Source organism: Anastrepha ludens, chromosome 2, assembly GCF_028408465.1.
Source record: "Anastrepha ludens isolate Willacy chromosome 2, idAnaLude1.1, whole genome shotgun sequence".
Taxonomy (NCBI): domain Eukaryota; kingdom Metazoa; phylum Arthropoda; class Insecta; order Diptera; family Tephritidae; genus Anastrepha; species Anastrepha ludens.
This window is the reverse complement of record NC_071498.1, coordinates 104,511,841-104,532,647: the sequence shown is the minus strand read 5'-3', so window position 1 is coordinate 104,532,647 and position 20,807 is coordinate 104,511,841. Positions and strand designations below refer to the sequence as shown.

The following is a 20,807-nucleotide window of genomic DNA, read 5'->3' as shown; positions in this document are numbered from 1 at the left end:
CAAATGAGAACATTGAAGATGTCGCTACAAGTTTGCATGAAAATCCGCGTCACTTCATGCGCAAGAGTTCGGCTGTCCTGAGACTTCCAAAAACTATTGTGTATGAAATATTAAGGAAGAATCTTAGACTTCACCTCTTCAAAATTCAAACAGTGCAAGCACTTAATCAAGCGATTACAAACCAAACACTCTCGTTTGGAGTAATAAATCCTATTTTTATTTAATTTTATTTATTGGAAGTGTAAATAAGCAAAACATCCGTTGTCGATCACCTAAAAGACAGAACTCACTACTTATTATCAGCAGTCCAAGTGACGGTTTGGTGTCCATAGTTAAGCAGTGGAATAACTGTGCCAAATTTTTTTGAAAATTTGTCGAGGGCAAGCAATTTCTGTGACGGTGTTTCTTATCGGCGCATGCTAAGCGATTACTTTCTGTCAATAATGAGAGAACATCGTTCCTTCAATACACGCACATGGTTTAACCAAGATGACGTCACGCCCCGCACGACCAAAGGGACCATCGCTATATTGCGTGATTTCTTCCCTAATCAACTGATAAACTGTTTTGGTGACATATTCCGTCCATCCAGGTCGCCCGACTTTTCTTTTTTTTTGGGGGGTGTCTCTAAAGTAAAGTAGATGGGACAAATCCAGCAAATCTGAAAACATCTCAGTACTAAAATGAAATATCGTTCACGAGGTTAATGGCATCCCGACACCACTTTTCCAGCACATGGCCCGGGTACGGGTGTATTCGACGTACTATAATGGTCAGCATTTAGTGGAAATAATGAAAAAAATCCGCTCTTCTCTTATCCTATGTAATAGTTATTGAAATAAACTTTTATCTTCTAATTATTTTTCAATTTAGCTATTAATTCCTAATTATGCCACTGAATGTCTTGAACATATCCCGCGAACCAGGTGAACAGTCTTAATACGAGAATAGCAAAATATATGTATAGAAAGGTAATTGAATTTCCTTTGAACGTAAATGTCACATAAATATTACTTTTCCATAGGCCTAAAAGTTTCTGAGAAATTGATTAATCACTTTATTAGTTTAGGTTAGGTTAACCAGGCTGGCTGAAAGCTATCACATAGGCATATTGGTTCTTATTGGTACCAGATAGAGCTTGACCCTTACGTTTCCTTGTAGTAGGCTTCTTTTAATAAGTGAATCTAAATAAGCTCTGAAGCTCTAACCCCGAGAGACATTCTAACCTCTCATATTTTAGAGCTCCTAAACATTTCATTCGTGTTCTATTTAGCTAATGCAGGGCAAGAACATCGAAGGTGTTCAAGAGTTTCCCTCTCTTTTAGTTCATTGCAAAATCTGCAGCTATCATTGTTTGTAATTCCCATCTTGTATGCGTAGTATACCTACGATAGTTCTGCTTTCCTTTCTAGACAGGGCTAGCACGAATCTGGCGTATTTATCTGCATTTTGTGCACCCATGATTTTCGCGGTTTGGAAGTGGTTAGATTATTCCACCTCCTGTCGTTTTTGCACTTTCTTTTTGTGGTGGCCATCCTACCTTCGCTTTCGGTCGATCGCTGCCTTTCTTCGGTCAGTCTCTCCTCAACCTCATTGACAAAATCCGAGTTTAATGCAGCACACTGAGCGCGATTTGCAAAGTGAGCACGGCCCTTTTCAACTTCCTTTTTAATCCACGTCAATCGTTTCGTTTCAGTTTGCCTCAGATTGATCATGCCACTAAACCTGTCGTAGATTTTGACCGCAGCCTTCTAGCGTGCTTTCGCTTCCATCCCCTCTTTGGTTGCCCTGGCTCTAGGCCCTTTCTTGCTCACAGAACTGGCATCATCAAGCTTCACCGGAGAGCGAAGTAAAGCTTCTTCCTCGATAGTATTAATGCTTGCAATACTTTCCAGGTCCGAGACTTCGCGACTATGGCACCCGTGCGTTGCATAGCACGATCACTGTAACCTGCTTCCGTTACAGTAGAAAATTGGTCGCTTGAGTCAGTATTTGAATTCTTCCTTTTCGTACGGCCACCTGCTCGGCAAGGCAAGCGCAGTGGTCTAAGTAGTATAAAAGGGAATTCAAATGGTTCATTACGGCAGCGCCCCATGTCGTGGCAAGGCCACAGTTACTCTCTAAAGTTACCGGGTCTTAGGGAGGCGCCGTTATGATACAGCCGGGCTCGGTGTCGCATAACACTCTGGATTAAGGAGTGGACAAGGAAAGGAAATAATGGGTTGACGGGGACTTAGGAATAATAAAGGATCTTCGCCGGTACGGTGATCTTCGCATGGTGATTGGATGGCCACCAATTTCGCCGTAAAGCAGATGGATGGCTAGCCAATACCCATACGGAGCTTCCCTCTTAGTTTGTGTTCAGTTGGTTTCCATGATAGGGGGTCAAACCACCACTTAAGCCTCATTCCCGCGGCAACGAAACCAACATTTTCTTATTTCTCTATAAAAAAATTCAACCTAAACAAAGAAAAAATTAAAAAATAATAAAAATTTTGTAAATTTTTTTCCTCTGAAAGCTTATTCTAAAAAAAAAAATTAAGTTGCTAACAGAAAAAATCGATGGATAAGTAGGAAAGTTGTGAATGAATCAATGAAAAAATTTCCCAAGTCGGGAAATGTCAATGTATACTTTTACAATACAGATATTTTTCACTTTCATTAAGCTTCACTGCATCACTCAACTAGTATTACCTCCTCCTTTTCATTATTATTCAAACCCAGCGCACCCTATGCAAATCCGCGTGGTACTTACCTATGCACCTACGTAGATCTGCAGGAAAGGTAAGCTTCTAAACGCACAAGTAAGCGCGCGAAATGACATGAAATGAAAGAAAAATTTGATTAGCTTATCTGCAGGGGCTCATTTTATTTGATTCGTTTTTATTGTGCGAGTACTTGTTGAATAAGTATAATCTGCTTACTTTAAATTGGGTAGCATCAGCCTCACTGATGATGATGGCGACGGCGGCAGCGGCGGCTGCGCACTTAACTAAAACTACTCTTCGCATTGCACGCAGCGCCAGTGTGCGCTCAATAAAGGCCACATAGCTTAACATACTGTATGCGCGTCTGTTTGTAACAAAAATATATACGTATAAGCACCTCAAATAACTTCTTATTTAAATTTTTGTATATGCTTTCATTCTGTATGCTGTGCGCCTCACTGCTGCTGTAATGAGTTATAAGTTGTTTGAGCTGCTGGATACCTTGTTTAATTAAATCGTATTTTTTGTATAAGCGAATTTTTCTCATAGGCATAAAATGCCGATTGTGGTCTTTGTTGTTGTACATAATATATTCACGTTGGTTGTTGTACTATGGAACGCAGGTTGCGATTAAATATGCAATAAATTTGGTTGGTTTACAAATCAGAGCGCGATATTGATGTAATTTTGTTACGCTTTCAATAACTGCCTTAGATAAACAAATATGTGAGTACATTTGATGGTATGTATGTATAAGTTGTAACTAATTTTGATATTTTTTAATAATTCGCAACGAAGCTTCTCATTCTTCTCTTCATTTCTATATTTACGATGACCACTTAAAGTCATTCGTTTCGAATTTGCTAAAGTGCGCTTTGGGCTTGAAATATTTAAAATTTTCTGCAGTTATCACAGCACTTCAACTCATTATATTTTTCATTTATATATAAACAGGGTGCCTAGATAAGAACGGTAGGATAGTTTATAAGAACAGTTTAATTCAACGTAATAATAGCGGTGTGAAGAAAGTGTCCGGTATGATTTATGTGGGTACCTGTCGACGTCGACTTTACCCCACGCTGCTCACCCCACGCAGCGGATCAAATTAGTGTGTAGAATTGACACTCTAGCCACCTTTCGAGTAGTTCGAGGCATGCCTAAGTCTCTGCCGTGCTTTGGGTCCCGCACCCGGTTGCTACCTACTCTATCCGAATTTGGGTATAAACCGCAATCAGCACGATACGCCACGAGAAGTTGTCTTCTCGAACCGGTCGGAGCAAAGTGCAAGGGTTTCTGTACTCTCTGTACTCTTGGCACCAGAGTTATGCCTGACTTCTCAGGCTCCTCGAGGGATTGACATCTCGCCACCGTGAGGAGGCTTAGTAAGAGCAACGATCCTGAGAGCAAAGCCGATCAAGTCGATAAAGTCGATGGTGAGCGCGAAACTAAAAATAGTCCTCCTAGTAGCGTCTAACTACAGCTTAGTGGCGGCTACAGAGGGCGTCCGCCTTGCATCAAACGGTTCGCGATATAAACGTGTTACTGTGGTTTGTCCATATGCATGGCAATTGTAGCGTGCAGCTAGTCCTTACTGGACTAGAAAAGTAAATAAATGTAGTTATCGTGATTGTCTACTCAACGAAAACTGGATTGCGTCAACAAAAATAAGACGTCTTATTGAAATGCCAAGGTCCGCATTTCTTAAATATGACAAAGTCCTAAAATTTCGCGACTTCAATTGCAACTACGTTTCATAAAATACTATGTATGGTTCTGCTATATGGCTTGGAAATATAGGCCGTAAAAATGTCAGACAAGAACAGACTGGAAGCATTTGAATTGCGGCTTCTATGGAGATTATTTAAAATAACCTGGAACGAACACGTTTCTAATGAAGAAGAGCTGTTAAGAGTTCATGATGACAGATCACTACTCAGGTGTATGAAACGTAGAAAAACATCATCATCATCTGCGAAATGTGGAATATGAACTGCTATAACTCATGGTACAGGACAAGACCGAAGGAAGAAGAGGTATTGGGCGGGAGCAGTTTTGTTGGTTGAAGAACATAAGGCAGTTGACCGGTGTACAACTTGTGGATCACTTGGTAAAAGCAGCTACAGATTGCGAATTATTTTCAAACGTAGTTGAAAAAAAAAAATTTTTAAATTGTATAATCGCTTAAATACGAATACGAATAGGAAGTAGAAGAAGAGTCCTGCACATTTTCGAAGAAAACTGATTACAGAAACCAAATTAGGCCTACGCTCCACTTGGAGTTAAAGGATATTATAAAAATATATTTCTGAGCGAAAACAAGTACCAGTTGAGCTTCTATACAATTCTGAACTAGTGACTCGGGTAAAAATACCCCATATCAGGCATTCACTTAGCAAAGAACACATAAAGCATTCGCACAAACTCCTAACTAATCAACTGAACGCACGAAATATTTCCGCACACTTCACACGCATACTGGTCTAACATTTCAACAGTAGTAAGATGACAAGTTGGTTCTGACTTTATTGTGAAACTGCATTGATGCCATTGTGTATGGAAGAGCACATCATTCAATTGACCGCTTCGGATTCGCTGGTGGTGTTTCTAGCATTCGGTTAAATTTTTCCTGACCCGTTGTTATATGTGCAGCGTTATTTCAGCAAAAGCGGCTCAAATATTGGCCTCGAGCTCATCAAAAGCTGTACACTGGTTAGCGTAGAGTAAGAACTTGAAGTAGCCGCAGAGAAAATAGTCGAAGAGTGTAAAGTCGTATGAACGCAGCGGGCAATTGTAAACTGAGTCAGTCGCCAAATTTTTTCTTCATAATTTTTTTCCACAACTCGGATATACCGTTGTTGTCAAGCTATGATAACATAACGTTGGTTAATATCACTCTAAAAATGATATATCCTACTACATTTCTTAAGAAACAAGGTCCGATGATGCCACCATGGTCTAAACCGCACCAAACCGTCAATCAGTGTGGATACACTGATGCTTGGCCGAATACTTATGGATTGTGTTTGCGCCAATACTGACAATTTCGCTTATTGGTATAATCGCAGAGCCAATAATATATCTCGGGGTTTCGTAACTACACAGAACTGAATTGGAATTTCGATCATATTTTTAATAACTTTAACTTCCTCAAGCGTGAAACGCGGCATATTGAAATGACAAATCTTACTAAATATAATATTTTGACAGCTGAGTGGCATTTGTAACTTTGGCAACTGCTGAAAAAAAAAACTATCATTGCTATCTGGTCACCTTATATGTAGAATACTATATATTCTGCCTAGACAGTCCAGGAGCAACCACAAAAAAAAATGGTTATTGAAAAACTCACTGCGGTATCAGTTAAAAATATGAGTAGCCCAATTCATGCCATTCTTAAATTTGTAATATATCATGTCTTAATACGCGCTAGCTGTTCCATTTAGCCCACTGTGTAGCGCCACGCCGTCCGTTCTCAGCGCTTCGCTCCATGCTAGTTGGCATCACTGGAGGTCGCCGCGAAGAGACTAGACTGTGACTAATACTATTTTCCACACATCTTGCCATTAAGTTTTTTCTAATGCATTTTCTGTTTAATTAAATCGCAGCAGGCTGCTTATTGTGCTGCTGTTTTATCGAATACTGTCTGATATTTCAAGATACTCTTTTCTTCATAGGCATTTACAGCTGTTTTAGCATATTTTTGTTTTTGTAATTCAACTCCAATTCAATTCCCATGTAAATATTCAATTTATTTGCGCTTTTATGGCTTGATTAGGGAAATGAAAGTTCATAAATTATAATAAATAGAAGCAGTTTTATGTGTTGTGCTTCGAGGTGATTTGGGAAGTGTTGTTTGAATGTTTTTGCAATCTTTGTGGCATGCGAACCGAAACCTCACAAAGTGGTATGTGTGTATATACCTGTATATTTGTATATTTATTTACTCGAAATTTTGAACATTTTGTAATGATTTAAATTTGATTAATGGTTAACATATTTTTATTCAAAACAACATTTTGTTATATTTTTTGCGGCTCGGCGGGAACTTATTCAATATTTATTGTAATAAGTTTGAAGTAGTTTTCTATTTGAGGCACTTTTTGTACTTTTATTTAGTAAAAATATTTATGCAAAATTTAAGTAGGAACTTTTTTTCCAAATCCAAGTACAAACAGTGGGTTGTGGCTGCCTTCGGAACACAAAATCAAACTAGTTTGGTCTGTTATATATTATATACTCTATGATCAGAAGGTATCGGGAATGTTTAAATATCAGGTCAGTCCATAAGTTCATGCGTTTTTTAAAGGTGGTTTTAAAATTAATAAAAAATATGTTTAAAGTATTTATTAAGCAATAATATATTTTCCTTCATTATTTACAATGTCTTCCCAACGTTTAGGCAAATTTTTAATTCCCTACTCAAAAAATTGTTTGTCCTTGGAGCCAAAATACGCTTCGATATCCCTTTTTAAAGCTTCTTTTGAGGAGTAGTTCTTGTTACTCATATGGGATTGAAGTTCACGGAAAAGGTGATAATCACAAGGTGCAATATCCGGAGAGTATGGTGGATGCGACATTAGCACCCATCCGAGCTCGTTCAGCTTGCCTAATGTTTGCCTTGCGGTATGAGGCCTTGCGTTGTCGTGGTGAAACAAAACTTTGCGTATATTCACTAAAGACGGTCGATTTTTGTTAAGTGCCTCATTCAGGTTTGATAGCTAATGGGAATAATAATCAGCAGTTATCGTCTGGTTCGGTTCCAGAAATTCATAATAAACAATACCGGCCATATCCCACCAAATAGACAGGAGAATCTTCTTGGGGTGAAGGCCATCTCTAGGGGTCGGTTCTGGTGTTTCATCTTCATCTAACGATTGACGTTTGCGAACAGGATTATTGTAAAGGACCCATTTTTCATCACCAATAACGATACGGTTCAAAAAACTTTCATTTTCAAGCCGTCGCAGCAGCTGAGAACACACATTCTCTCTCTGCTGAAGGTTGGTGACGGAAAGTATATGCGGAACCTATTTTCCCAGCTTTGAAACCTTTCCCAATTGAATCAGGTGCCTGTAAACTGTTCTATGCGATGAATTTAACCTCTGAGCTATCATATCGACTGTCAAATTTGGCTCAGCTTCCACGAGTTCGAGCAAGGCGTCGGAGTTAAAGACTTCAGGACGACCCTCGCGCGGGGCATCCTCCACGTCGCAGTTACCACTTCAGAATTTTGAAAACCACTTTTGCGCAGTCCTTACACTCACGCTATCCTCTCCGTGAACAGTGGTTATTTCTGCAGCAGCAGTTTTTGGAATTTTACCACTTTTATAAAAAAATACAAAATAGGCATATTTTTTACGCGTTAGAAAAGTCCATTTTATTTTTTAACAACATCTATCTATCTATCCGCGATTAAATCACTTGTTGAATGCACAATATATCAAAGAAAATATAAATAGTTCCGTTATATTCCGAGAATAAGTTTTTGTATGCAAAAATCGCACAAAAGTGAAATTATGGGTAAAATACGCACGAACTTATGGACTGACCTGATAAAACAAAAAGGAGTTAAAGTTTCGGCAAATTTATTTTATCTCCTTGAAAATATGACCCGTCTGAAGCAACACACTTGTGCCAACGTTTAACCCAGTCCTCCATACGCCCCTGGTAGGCCGACGAAGGGATGGCCTTCAGCTCATTCGAGAGCATTCTCTTTGATCTCCTCTATGGACAGAAATCTCCTTCCATGAAGTGGTAACTTCAACTGGGGAAACAAAAAGAAGTAGCACGGGACATATCAGGTGAATGCGGTGCTTGCACGGTGGTATTTACTTGATATTTGGTCAAATAATGCAGCACAATTTTGGTTCGGTGTGATGGCGCGTTATCATCATTCAAAATCGAAGATTTGTTTGCTCACATTTCCGGCCGTTTGCGACGTACAGCATCTCTCAAACGCTTCAAAACGGATAAATAATATTCTTTATTGACTGTCTGGTCCGATGGAAGGTACTCATGGTGCACTACACCTTCGGTTCGTTTAAATTAAACATTCCCGGTACTTTTTGATCAGAGGATAATAGAATAGAATAGAATAGAATTGAATAGAAAATATTCAGTTTTACTTAAATTTCTCATAACTAATATATTTGCGACATTTTTTCTTACAGATATCAGCAGCTGGTAACTTTGAATTAGAAATATTAGAAATTTCAAATACAAATAGTCACCTACTGACGGGCTATTGTTGTGGTGTTCCTTTAGAAATAAGAAGTACAAAAACGACGGGTAAGTGTGTGTTTTTGAAACAAAATGTAATATCTATATTTTTCCAATTCACATTAATTTAATTCAAATAAATTTTTACGCATTTTCTCTGCACCAAATTCAAAACATAACTTCTTCGCAATATTTTTAGGATGTCCGCCCTGCTCCACGGCCTTTCGTCTGTGCCTCAAAGAGTATCAGAGTTCACCGCCCAGCATATCTATGGGCTGTTCATTTGGCAACAAGACGTCAGAGATATTGGGTGGTTCCAGCTTTGTGCTGAACGAGCCTGGCATGAGTGCGATTGTGTTGCCATTCACATTTCGTTGGACGGTGAGTAATAATTTAAGAAAATATGTTTAGATTTATTTTGTGTGTATATTTATGTATAAATAGCGGAAGTATATATAAGCGAATAAAAATGCATTCGTGTATGTAGGTAAAGTATAAATATGTATTTATATTCAAGGTCATTATGCTATTGGAACAGCAGATTTTCGGAACTTCAGAAGCATTTTTTTATTTAATCTCGTATTTATATACGTATTTTATAACAGTTATTTTATTTTTGTATTTTTCTGTTTGGCATGTGTGATAATACGTAAATTTGGCGCGAGCCAAAGCCTCTATTTTTGTTTATATTTTTAGTGATAAGACTTTCATTTTATATACAGAGTGGCCAATCTAGTGCTTGGAATTAAAAAATTAAAGACGCAGACATATTTTGCAATGAATTTTTTTCTTTTTTTTTCGGTGAAGAGTAAACCTTGTTTTTCACCCCAATTTCAATAAAATGGTATCCACGGCTGGCCATGGTTGGAGTAGCTTCAATCAAAGTGTTCACTACATATTCGCGAGTATCGGTACCTACCTCACCAATAGCAGCTTCGATTTAAGGTTTTAACTCTTGAATTGTCTCTATATGACTGGCGTAGCATTTATTCTTAAAGGCACTTCAGGATAAAATGTGGGTCTAATGTAGTAAAATCGTGGGGTTAGCCGCTTCCTACAGCTGATGAATTTTATCAGGTTTTAATTATCAAGGCCTGTTTATCATCAGGCGTGACAAAGAGATGAGAGCTAAGATACTTAAATATTAACCGTGCGGGAGCAGAGCAGCTGAGTAGAAAGTGCTGAGATGATTCCACATCGTCTTCAATGCAACCTCGAGCGTCCTCGATTCACTCGTGGCCAGAAATATTTCGTGACCTTACTGGTCCAGCGCTCGCTGACTTAACGCGAAGCCCACCTCTCCAGGAGCAGACTGCAGCCGGTACACAGTATCACAATCCTTTCATTTCACGGGGAAACTACTTCTTAGATCTCCCCTGTCTGGCCAGCTCATCCGCCTCGCAGTTTCCTGCAATGTCGCAGCAGTCTTATATCGGAGAATTACGATGTTATCGAAAGTGCAGTCAGTTTCCACCAGTTTCAAGTGCATCTCGCTGCTATAGAATGCGCGCATGAATACTTGCGTAGCATCAGAGACCGCCAGCTTTTTAGCATGAAGTCTTCAGTTTAGACAGCAATACCTGTCGTAAACAAATCCTTTTATCCACAGGCCTCGTTTATATTTAAGGATGATAGATTACAAGGTTTGGTCGTCCGAAGTAAAATTGTGAGAGTAACTTCAGCTGACACGCATTCTTACGCTCTTCCAATCAGTCGTTGTTCAGACGGCAACGAAGTGACATGAGTATTGACGACTTTGATTTTTTCTTATATCGTCAGCAAAATCTCAGTCTTTTCATAAACAAACAGCTGAGGCATTCCCTGTTACATCAGCAAATCAGCTGTTACTTTGAAAATAGCTGAGAGTCAATAAACAGTCTGAAGTTGGCCAAACATTCTGAATTCTTTCCACGATGGTTCGTATTAGAGTTTTTTTGGTTTTTGCTATGCCGCAATTCCGCTAAATGAGAAAATGCGCTTGCCCTCTTCAAAATTTCTGGCAAGAGATTTCTATCTAAAAACAGCATACCAGTGTTAGATTATCAACCCGGATCATGCATTATGAGATTTTGCATCTATTTTTTGAAGTAAAATCTGCAATAGAATGAATAATGATGAAGCTGTGATAGCTGTTACAAGAAGACTTCCAGTACTGCTATGAATAATTAAATATATTGGCCTGGGGTCTAATAAGGCTGGGAGAGCGGTGTGTGTGGAATATGATAACAGGTAAACTTGAATGAAATTAAACTAAAATGCTTTGCCTCATTGGAATATTTATTTGGAATCCATAAGTCAACTATTTGTTGCACAAGTCTGATAAGATGAGAAGATGAGCGCTGGTTTAATTACGAGTATAAGAAGCAAGTGCCCAGCAAACTTTGTCATAACCCGGTTGTGAATTGTAGACATATGTGACAGGGGAATGAAATAATAAGTAATTACTAAAATAATAAGAAGATTGCAGACATTTAAAAGGCGATGATGCATGTACCAAAGTGTTTTTGTGGAAGCTCATAGTCTTAGTTGTGGATAAAATAAAAATACATACATATTTGCGTCAATTAGTCTGCCATGAATTGCAATTGAACTCGCAATTTGTAAATTTCCTGCTTAAACTCTTCAAATTTGATGCGGTGAAGGAGTTATTAATGTTTCAATACACAAAAGCACCAAATACCAGTCGAATGTTCTCCGTCAATCACTCTACTTTTTAGAAATAGAAATATACCTGACTTTCTGGATTAAAAAAAAAAAAAAAAACAATAATAAGATTGATTGAATGGCACGCACATTTTTACAGCACAGCATGCAATTAATTTGTCTGCTTGTCTGGTTTTTCTTTGCACCAATACGGTAACGCAGCTTCAACGTGGGTTACTCCAACCATTCCACTGATTTCTTGTGAGCTTGTTAAATAATTTTTATTGGCACTTATATGTACGTTGTTAAATTGCTATGGTTTCTGGCTGATTTGATTGAATTTAATTTTGAGTGCTTGTGAGTAATATCCAAAAAGTCCAGCTCAACTCTGGTATATTTTTATTTTATTCATAAGATAAGAGCTGCGAAAATGTTTAGCTGTAGTTTTTTGGTTTTGCTCAGATAATAATTTCTAGTTTATTCAAATTTGATATTTTTTTAAACAATTACTTGGCTTGAAAACCTCTACTAGGTATTTCTACACTTTAAATGCAGAAAAAAGGCTGAACGATTATCTAAACTACTTTTACGCATCACGGTATAATTTTTGATATTTCGATTGCACAAAGGAAATATACATAAATACATATACTCACATTTATACATACGTATGTTTGGATATTAGGGAGATCCTGTGTAGGGGAAAAGTTGCATAGCTACATTGGCGCTGCGTTCAATTCGTAGAACCACCTGCCAGAATTGTCAGAGCTCAAGATTGGCTATGGGGGCAAATTCTAACGGGTAGCCTACTATATTTTTCTACTTTAATTGTGTCCTCTTCCAGCTCTTCCTCTCACCGAATTTCTGTATGGTGGTAGCCTATGTATGTGTGTAAAAATATGACTCACTAAAAACTTCACGTCAATGCGAGGTTCCTCTTTCTCATAGAATCCCACTTCTATGTAGCTTATCACCGAAACGAATGCTTTGACAAACCTGTGAAGCTAATTTATATAATGATTATTCGCGATAAGTATATTTTTTTCAAACAACTAATATTTGTAACTGTGGCAAAGCTTGATCATGGAGCGACTCATTTACACATCGTCTAAAAGTGATCCAAACGTTTTATGAAATTTGTCGTTGTGCAAGAAGTGCATTTCATCATGAGCGGTAGAGGCACATTTTCACCTCAACGAATATGTATATTAACAAGTAAAACTGCCGTATTTGAAGTATTGAACATCCAGCTGAATTGTATCTCGCTGCTCTTAAAAAGTCGTTAATTCTTATTTCGATGCATTTAGTAAACCCTGCCTGCAACCTCACGTTTTTAATACTGAGAGCCTGTGCCGTGTTTTATATAGTACATACATATATATGGGATTGGTCATTTGTAAAGAATCCTTCTGCTGACCATTTTTTAATGCCACCTAAAGAACTTAGCGTTCCTTTAATTTAATTTTTGTGCCCCTATCCCACTCAACACTGGTTTTATTTACTTATTCTTGGTACTCTGCTATATATCATCGCCATTTTTCCGTACATACGCAGTATATTTCTTTATTAAAAATCATGCTTTTCGATTATTTAACCCTTCGATTCTATGAAATGCCTCAACTTCACCTTAACCAGCTTAATATTCTTTATAAAAAGTAGGGGCTCTCGCGTGCCCCTAGCGGGCCAGCTCTAGCGTATGTTCTAAGTTCTTATCATAATTTTTCCGGTAAAATCCGGAATTTAATTGGAAACTCAATACTAAATTCGCATTGCTTCATTTTCTTGTGCATTTTAATAATATGTAAATATACTTAGTATTGTGAAACCCCTCAGAATATATGGTATACATATATATATATATATATAGAGTCCCGCGAGAGTCTTTTATAAAGAATATTACGCTGGTTAAGGTGAAGTTGAGGCATTTCATAGAATCGAAGGGTTAAATAATCGAAAAGCATGATTTTTAATAAAGAAATATACTGCGTATGTACAGAAAAATGGCGATGATATATAGCAGAGTATTAAGAATAAGTAAATAAAACCAGTGTTGAGTGGAATAGGGAAGCACAAAAATTAAATTAAATCATATTATATATATATATGCATATAACTGGGGCATACACCATTTGTTGAGTATTTGGCTGAGCTCCTCCTCCTATTTGTGGTGTGCGTTTTAATCCAACTCCGAATAGCAAATAGTTATTTTATGAGGAGCTTTTTCAGGCGGAAATAGGTACACTCGGAGTTTACCATTTCCTGCTAAGGCCGACCGCTATTAGAGAAATGTTTACCTTGTCCTGTCTACTTGCCTTCCAGTGCATATTAACAACTGCCAGATACCTACGCCAGATAGATCATTAATTTTGATCGACGTCTAACGTGGCGATATCATAACTATATTTTCAAAGCGGAAGTAGCTTGAAATAAAACTTCCCCACCTTCCCACGCAGACTTAAGACTTGTATACCTACTGATCTGACACAAAGATTTAAAATGTAGACTTTAAGTAATGGACCCTATTGGTAGTTCTTACAACTGTCATATTTTCAAAATTTTAATTAAATATTTATGACTGATTGCATTCAATAAATAGAGTTACAAAAAACAAAAACATATTTGTTGGTTTCTGCCCGGGGCAGAGCACTCGTGTACTTCCGAATGGTAGTCACGCACCAGCCCAGTCGGTTACGGCATCCCTTAGAAAAACAGGCAATAATATTTAATTATCATCCGTCGTAGTATAATATTCGTAAATTCCATGAAAAAAGCAAGGCTGAGTTCGGAAGGCTACGCTTTGAGTTCACTGAGGTCTCTGAGTTTCTTATAAAGTGTCATCCATTTCCAAAGCTTAAAGACATATCTCAATGTTTTCAGCAGCATTTGAAGTATCATTAAATTTTGCTGCCGTTCCTCATCCAAAAATATTTTTACTTCAATCCGGATAGAATTCATTTTATTCGGAAGAAAAGCAAAATAATTGTAAAATACTAGTGTTTATGCACTTATTAGAAGGATCTATGAGTTCATATATGATTTAGGAGTAAGTTTTTCAATGCCGCTCCAGTAATTGACAAGTCGATATCTTTAATATTATTAAGTTCACTTATAGTTCGCGTAATGGGTGCATTCATAGTATATTTGAAGTTGCACATGAAATATGTCGAAATGGGATCCTAACAGGTATATTGAGAGGCAACTTCTAAGATATCAGTACAATCATTTTCACTTGTCAGCACAAAGCACATTTAGTACAAAGGAACAAGACAAAAGTGTTCTTATATTTTGTAGTGATGTTAAATTCAAAAAGTTCATCGAGCGTAACGCAAATTTTATAAAAACTCAGTTCTTTTTATGTAAGTGGCTCGGAAATGGCACGAAGAAGCACAGCATTACGGAAAAGAAGAAACATAAGCCATTTGTTACATCCTTCCACAAGAATTGTTGTCAAAAATGAGTTCGGCATACTTAAAACAAGATTCAGACGATTACTTCATTTCAAGCAAAATACAGAGTTGGACTCAATCGTTAAGATAATTATATGTAGATGTATTCCATGTCATGCTTTCGTAACTTCTCTATGATGGACTCAATGACAATGCTGACTATCCTTATACTCGTATTTGAGATGGCACGCCATTGTAGTCATGCGTATGGGACAGTAAGGGCACTGCGCTGTATCAGCTATGTACGGATATCCAGAGAGCTTTTGACTATGAGGAATCAGTTCTCTGTGCCTTCGATATTGGGAGAGCTTTCGACAACGCCTCTCACTCGGGGGTATGTCGTGCAGTAAAGAAGAGGTAGGTGGTGACACCCATCTGCAAATGGATAGCTACAGACAAGGATAGCTGAAACCGCAGCAGCGGACAGTACTTTCCAACTGCAAACAGCTCAATAGATGGTGTTGTCAGCATACCTTTCTCAGGAAAAAAGCAACAAAGGCTGCAAACGTCTTGCAGAAAAATCCAGGGGCTGCAGCCCAAGAACACTGAGATGGATGTACATCATTATAATAATGCTAATGGCAACATATGGAGATGTTGCCTGGGTGTCGATAGCTTCTCTCTCGACAGTGCGGGCAGCACTAACTATGCTTCAGCGCTTAGCTCGCGGGGGCGATGCGAACCTGCCCTATAGCTACGATGGAGGTGATGCTCGAGCTGACATAGTTATTCAGAGCCAAGCCTTTGCCTTTTGAATATTAGTAGGGAAGGTTTCGGCAAAGGAAAAGTGGTGTCATCTAAGAACATGGAATTGCTAAGTCTGTAGCTCCCACTTGCCCAGCTACCTGGTGATGAAAGGAAATTCAGAATCGAACTCAACGAAAAAGCAAACTGGAGTATACCTGCATTTGAAAGGAAACCTCGGGAGTGTACCCTCCACTGATACAGAGATGGCTCGAAGACATCAGAAGATAAAGGCGCTGGTTCACTGACTCGTGTCGTTTCTGCCGTATATTCCAATACACCTTCTCAGCCAATTGCAGCCGGATGAAAGGCTCATACGCTCAGTCCAACCCAGTTCTATTTAATAATTTATTAAATAAGGGAACTCGGTTTGGATGAAGTAGTGTGATGAGTAGAGATCACAAAAGGCCAAGAGGTCGAGGTACAAACCTCAAACATGATATAATCTAATTAAATCTACATCTAATCCACCCAGACATCCTAATGTTGATATATAAGTAGGAGTTCCTAACAAATATCGCTTTTGTTTACACACATTTGTACATACATACCAATGTAAGTACGTATGTGGTCACATAAAAATGCATATTCATTTCGATACATATTCTTACACTAATGCTTTTTTAATCAAAACAAAAAAAACAAAAACTAAAACAGAAAAGAATGAAGATTTAAGCGTAAAAAGCACTGAGTCATCAGTTAGTAATTTGAATGAAATAAATTTCGTTGAAGCAAAACTCTAACAAAAATCAAATTAAAACGGATTAATTCGCCCATATTGTGCGGCCGGTCAATAATGTTGGTCCAACAAACGAAACAAACTTTGACTATAACGAAAAACAATTATTTACAAGTGCGAGAGCAGCAGCAACAAATAGGGGGAAATGCTACGCTCAGACAAAGGCAAAGCAACATCATCATCTCAGCTCGAGTAACAAAAAGCAATTAAAGTTACTAGTTGTTGCTGTTCATATTCAACTTGGCACAACAGAAATACCTTTTTAACTCTTCTTTTTCGTTCGATATTTTCTGCGCTTTTAAACGCACATTACTCATTTGCTGGTGAGAACACGCACACATTTGCATTTCTCGAACATTTTTCAAATATTTTTTAATTTTTTTTTATTACAAGCAGGCGTTGAAAATTATTGTATACTTTATTGCTGCGGTTGCTGCTACCAGGGGTCTGAGTGAGCGACGTACAGCTTGGTAGTACCCCGCAGACAAGGTGTACATTGAAGGTGTGCGTGTACTGATTTGATGATGTACCGATCTGAAGTAATGCTTGTATGTTAGTTTTAGTAGGTGTGTAAGTGCATAGTTGGTTATTTATCAGCTAGCGATTTATGATTTAGTTTTTTCTTTAGAAAATGCGAAGACCAACCACTTTTTAACTACATTTTTAAGGCTGAGAGCGGAAGTAATTGTAATATTAAATACATACATATAAATATTAACAAAAAAAAAAAAAGCACATTAACTATTATTCAATAGAAGTAGCCCACTGAACAAAATTAAAGTGAGTACTAAATTAAAAAAAAGTTTGATCTTATCTTTAAATTATTTAAAATTAAATTTAATATTAAAATAATATTGTATTTTGTACACAAATAACCAATACCTACATTTTTGAGCACAAAGAATCGGTATTTTTTTATTGCCGCTTTATTGTCAAAGTGCCTGTCTTTCCGCCCCAAAATGTCAAGTACCAGTGATGTAAGGGCTGAATAATTGCCGACTGATGTTTAATAAGAAGGAGTCCACATCAACTTTTCTTCAGATATCTATTTAGCTTTGCTCTTATTATTATGGGTATATTCAGAAACGCATTATAAATGCGCAGTAATTGCAGTGCTGGCAGCACTGCCAATGTGACAAGTGTTGCAATTGATAGATTGGCAGTATTAAAATTTTTCCTGCAAATAATGCGCGACGTTTGACACAAAAATGCGTTTTCGAACGCGATGCATTTGCAGTACTGCCATATTTGCATTTCTGAACGTATTGCCAACACTGCAAAAGTACGTTGCGCATTGTAATGCGTTATTGAGTATACCCTATTATAAGATGACTTAGCACTGCGACCTGAAAGATCTATTGTGACCCAGTAAATGTTATTATTTGCCCAATTTATTGAGTTTTATTTCCTCCTCTGGTAAAGTATGCAAGTTTCATTGAAGTATATACCCAGGTTGGTAATTTTTTCTAAAATACCCTGTTAGAAGTCCTAAGATGATTCTAAAATTATTTAATTTAATTCCATACAGTCCTTAAATCGGTTTTGGTTGAATCTATCTACCATATTATGATTTCGATAAGCCTGGATTGTCTCAGTATGATCTTGTTTGTCCTTCCTCTACTTCCGAAATGAAGAGAAGTTGATCTTTCTTAGTAATTCATATGTGTCCTAGAACCCATCGGATATGTGTGTATCTTATTGTTCCGGCCTAAGATATTCGGCTTATCAAGACATTCTCTACATTCACTTACAAAAGCACATCTTTCGTTTAAGGCACCTTTCTGGTCTAGAGACCTGAAAATTGAAGGCGTTGAAAATTGAAAAAAAAACAATCAGTATCAATTTAAGATCGTTTTTATTAATTAGATCAATTCTTTATTTACAAAAAAAAATATTTTTTTCAATGACAATGATAAAAAAAATGCTTCCCCTGAAGTAACACATGCCACTGGCGTAACTGATTCGGCTGCTAAGGTACGTCTGAAAAAAAAAATTCGATCGATTATTCATCAGGAGATATGTCGCTATGGTGGGTAGCAGATTTACAAAAAAATATTTTTTTCTAGATATTCTATCTGTTTATTGGAAAAACAAAAACAAAAAAAGGATTTTTTCCCGTTCTCGCTCTTAAAAAAAAAATTGAAAAATTGATTATAAAATTATAATTCTGCTACCCGCGAGAGCCACAAGTCTACTCAAAAACATATTAAAAATTTAAATCAATCGGTTCAGTACTTTTTGAGAAATTACCAACGTCAACTCGGAAAAAATAGTTTCGAGAAAAAGACGGTTAACGTGCTTATACCTGGGCGCCGTACTCCAAACCGGTCTTGTCTTAAATGATTGTAACGTCTAAACTACAACCAATTTCAATATAAAAATTTGCAAGTGTAATTTTGAAAAGTATAAACTATCATAGCATGGAAAAAAATTGAGTTTTTCGAAATTCTAGACCAGAAAGGTGCCTTAATATCGGATAATAAACTACTTCAACCATTCAGAATTCGTATGCAATGAGTCATATAATGAAAATATCCTCACATATTAATGCGTTTTTATTTTATTTGTTTTTAATTAATTCTAGTTTTTTTCTGTATATAAATATATACTTCATTCTAAAATAAATTACATACAAACCCAAGTTTCAAGCTTTCGACAAAACTTTCAAACACTCATCAAATTTCCACCAAAATTCCACACTTTTTATTTAGAATTCTTAGAAAACTACAATATTTAAAAGTAATACCATAAAGAGCAAGATGGAAGTGGCTCTAAGTTTTTATTGATCTTGGATAATTTAACACCGACAAGAAAAAAATTATCTAAACTCAACGGAATTTTCTATTAACTTCAAATTTATATTTTATATCCTAAAATTTAATAAGCTGAAAAATTTAATACCAAAATTTGTTCTAAAAATTCTAATTAACTTAAGATGGCACTTCTTCGTCGAAGCGACGAGGAAAAGTTTTTGTGTTCAAGTTGATCAGAAAAAGGGTTTCTTTGTTTATTTAATTTATACGTTCAAAATGTATAATAGCACTGCAAAATTCAAAAGTTATATACAAAAAAATTTATTTAAATCAACGCATAACAATCCAAATTTATTTTGTATTGGAAGCACTGCACATCAAATAAAAGTAGGCGTCGTCGAGTTGGCGAAGATGGGCCATAGCGTATAAAATGTGCCAAGTATAGAGTGCTATCTAGGATTTAAAATCATGAAACTGGAATAAAGGATTAAAGAATTTTTTTAATTTTTGTATAAAATTTGATAATTGGATTTATACGATTTTTGTTAGGCAAATTGCTATACATTTATAAAAAACCAAAATAAGAAGAAAATAGACAAGGGTTATGAGTCATCGATTTGTCGTGGGCTTATATAGTGATAATGTATATCATAAATATCATGCATATATCAGGGTATTTAAAAAGACGCAAATAGATGTTGTTTTAAAATAAAACATGTTAAAATTTAGATGGTGATGGTGTCAGGTTTTACTATTTTTATTCAAAATACGTCTCTGTCCACCATGAGCTGTCATAGGATAAATAATTTTTTTTTAAATGCAACTCTGAATCAATTCACATACATATTCATGCAAATCTATACATATCTTTAAATTTTAATTGTAGCATTATAGAAGTCACAAATTGCAGATAGCATTTTCTCCTTCAAAGAGTGCACAACAAAAGCAATTGAACACGAAGCTATAACGAAACATGTGTGTGTGTTCTTTTTCTTTACGTGGAACTGTGGAAGTAGGACTCTGTTCAACAACATTTTCAAAGACTCGCTCAAACAGAGTTCAGCAATCTCGATCCAAATGTTGTGTTTTAGCTCTGGAATATTTATTGGCTTATTCACAGGGACTTTACTTTTTAAGAAGCCCCTGTTTGGTCTGCCAGCCCTTTTTTCTATCCTCGACAGACCCAGTTTCTTGAATTTTTTGCACCAACCATTGAAAGATCGACCATTTCCATAACAAGGTTCAAAAATTTTAGCGCGTTCTTCTATCGTTCTACATCTCAAAGATGGTGTCACTAGGACTCACTTTTGAAAGTCCCTTTATATATGTATTTGGTTGGTTACATGTTTGGCTCAGCTCTTCCTCTATTTGTGCTGTGTGCCTTAATCTTTTTCCACAAAATGGAGGGGCCTACAGTTGCCCCGCCCTTTTTCAAGGCAGAAATACTCTCATATGTTTGCCAATGCCTGCCGAGGAGCAGAGCACTTCGGAAGGGTAGTCCTGCACCAAACTTTTCGCTAACGGAGGCCACTATATATCGTGCTGTATAGCTCAC

At 37.0% G+C, this 20,807-nt stretch overlaps 1 protein-coding gene across 2 annotated transcripts in view; it reads left to right on the top strand.

Moving 5' to 3' along the window:
* The window catches only part of LOC128855000 (protein serrate), a 147,831-nt gene that overhangs the window by 34,324 nt on the left and 92,700 nt on the right, over positions 1-20,807 (top strand). For both annotated transcript variants that reach the window (XM_054089539.1, XM_054089538.1), the window contains 2 exons: positions 8,879-8,996; positions 9,127-9,308. In XM_054089539.1, the coding sequence (XP_053945514.1) occupies positions 8,879-8,996; positions 9,127-9,308 (300 nt within the window). The remainder of the gene's footprint in view (positions 1-8,878; positions 8,997-9,126; positions 9,309-20,807) is intronic.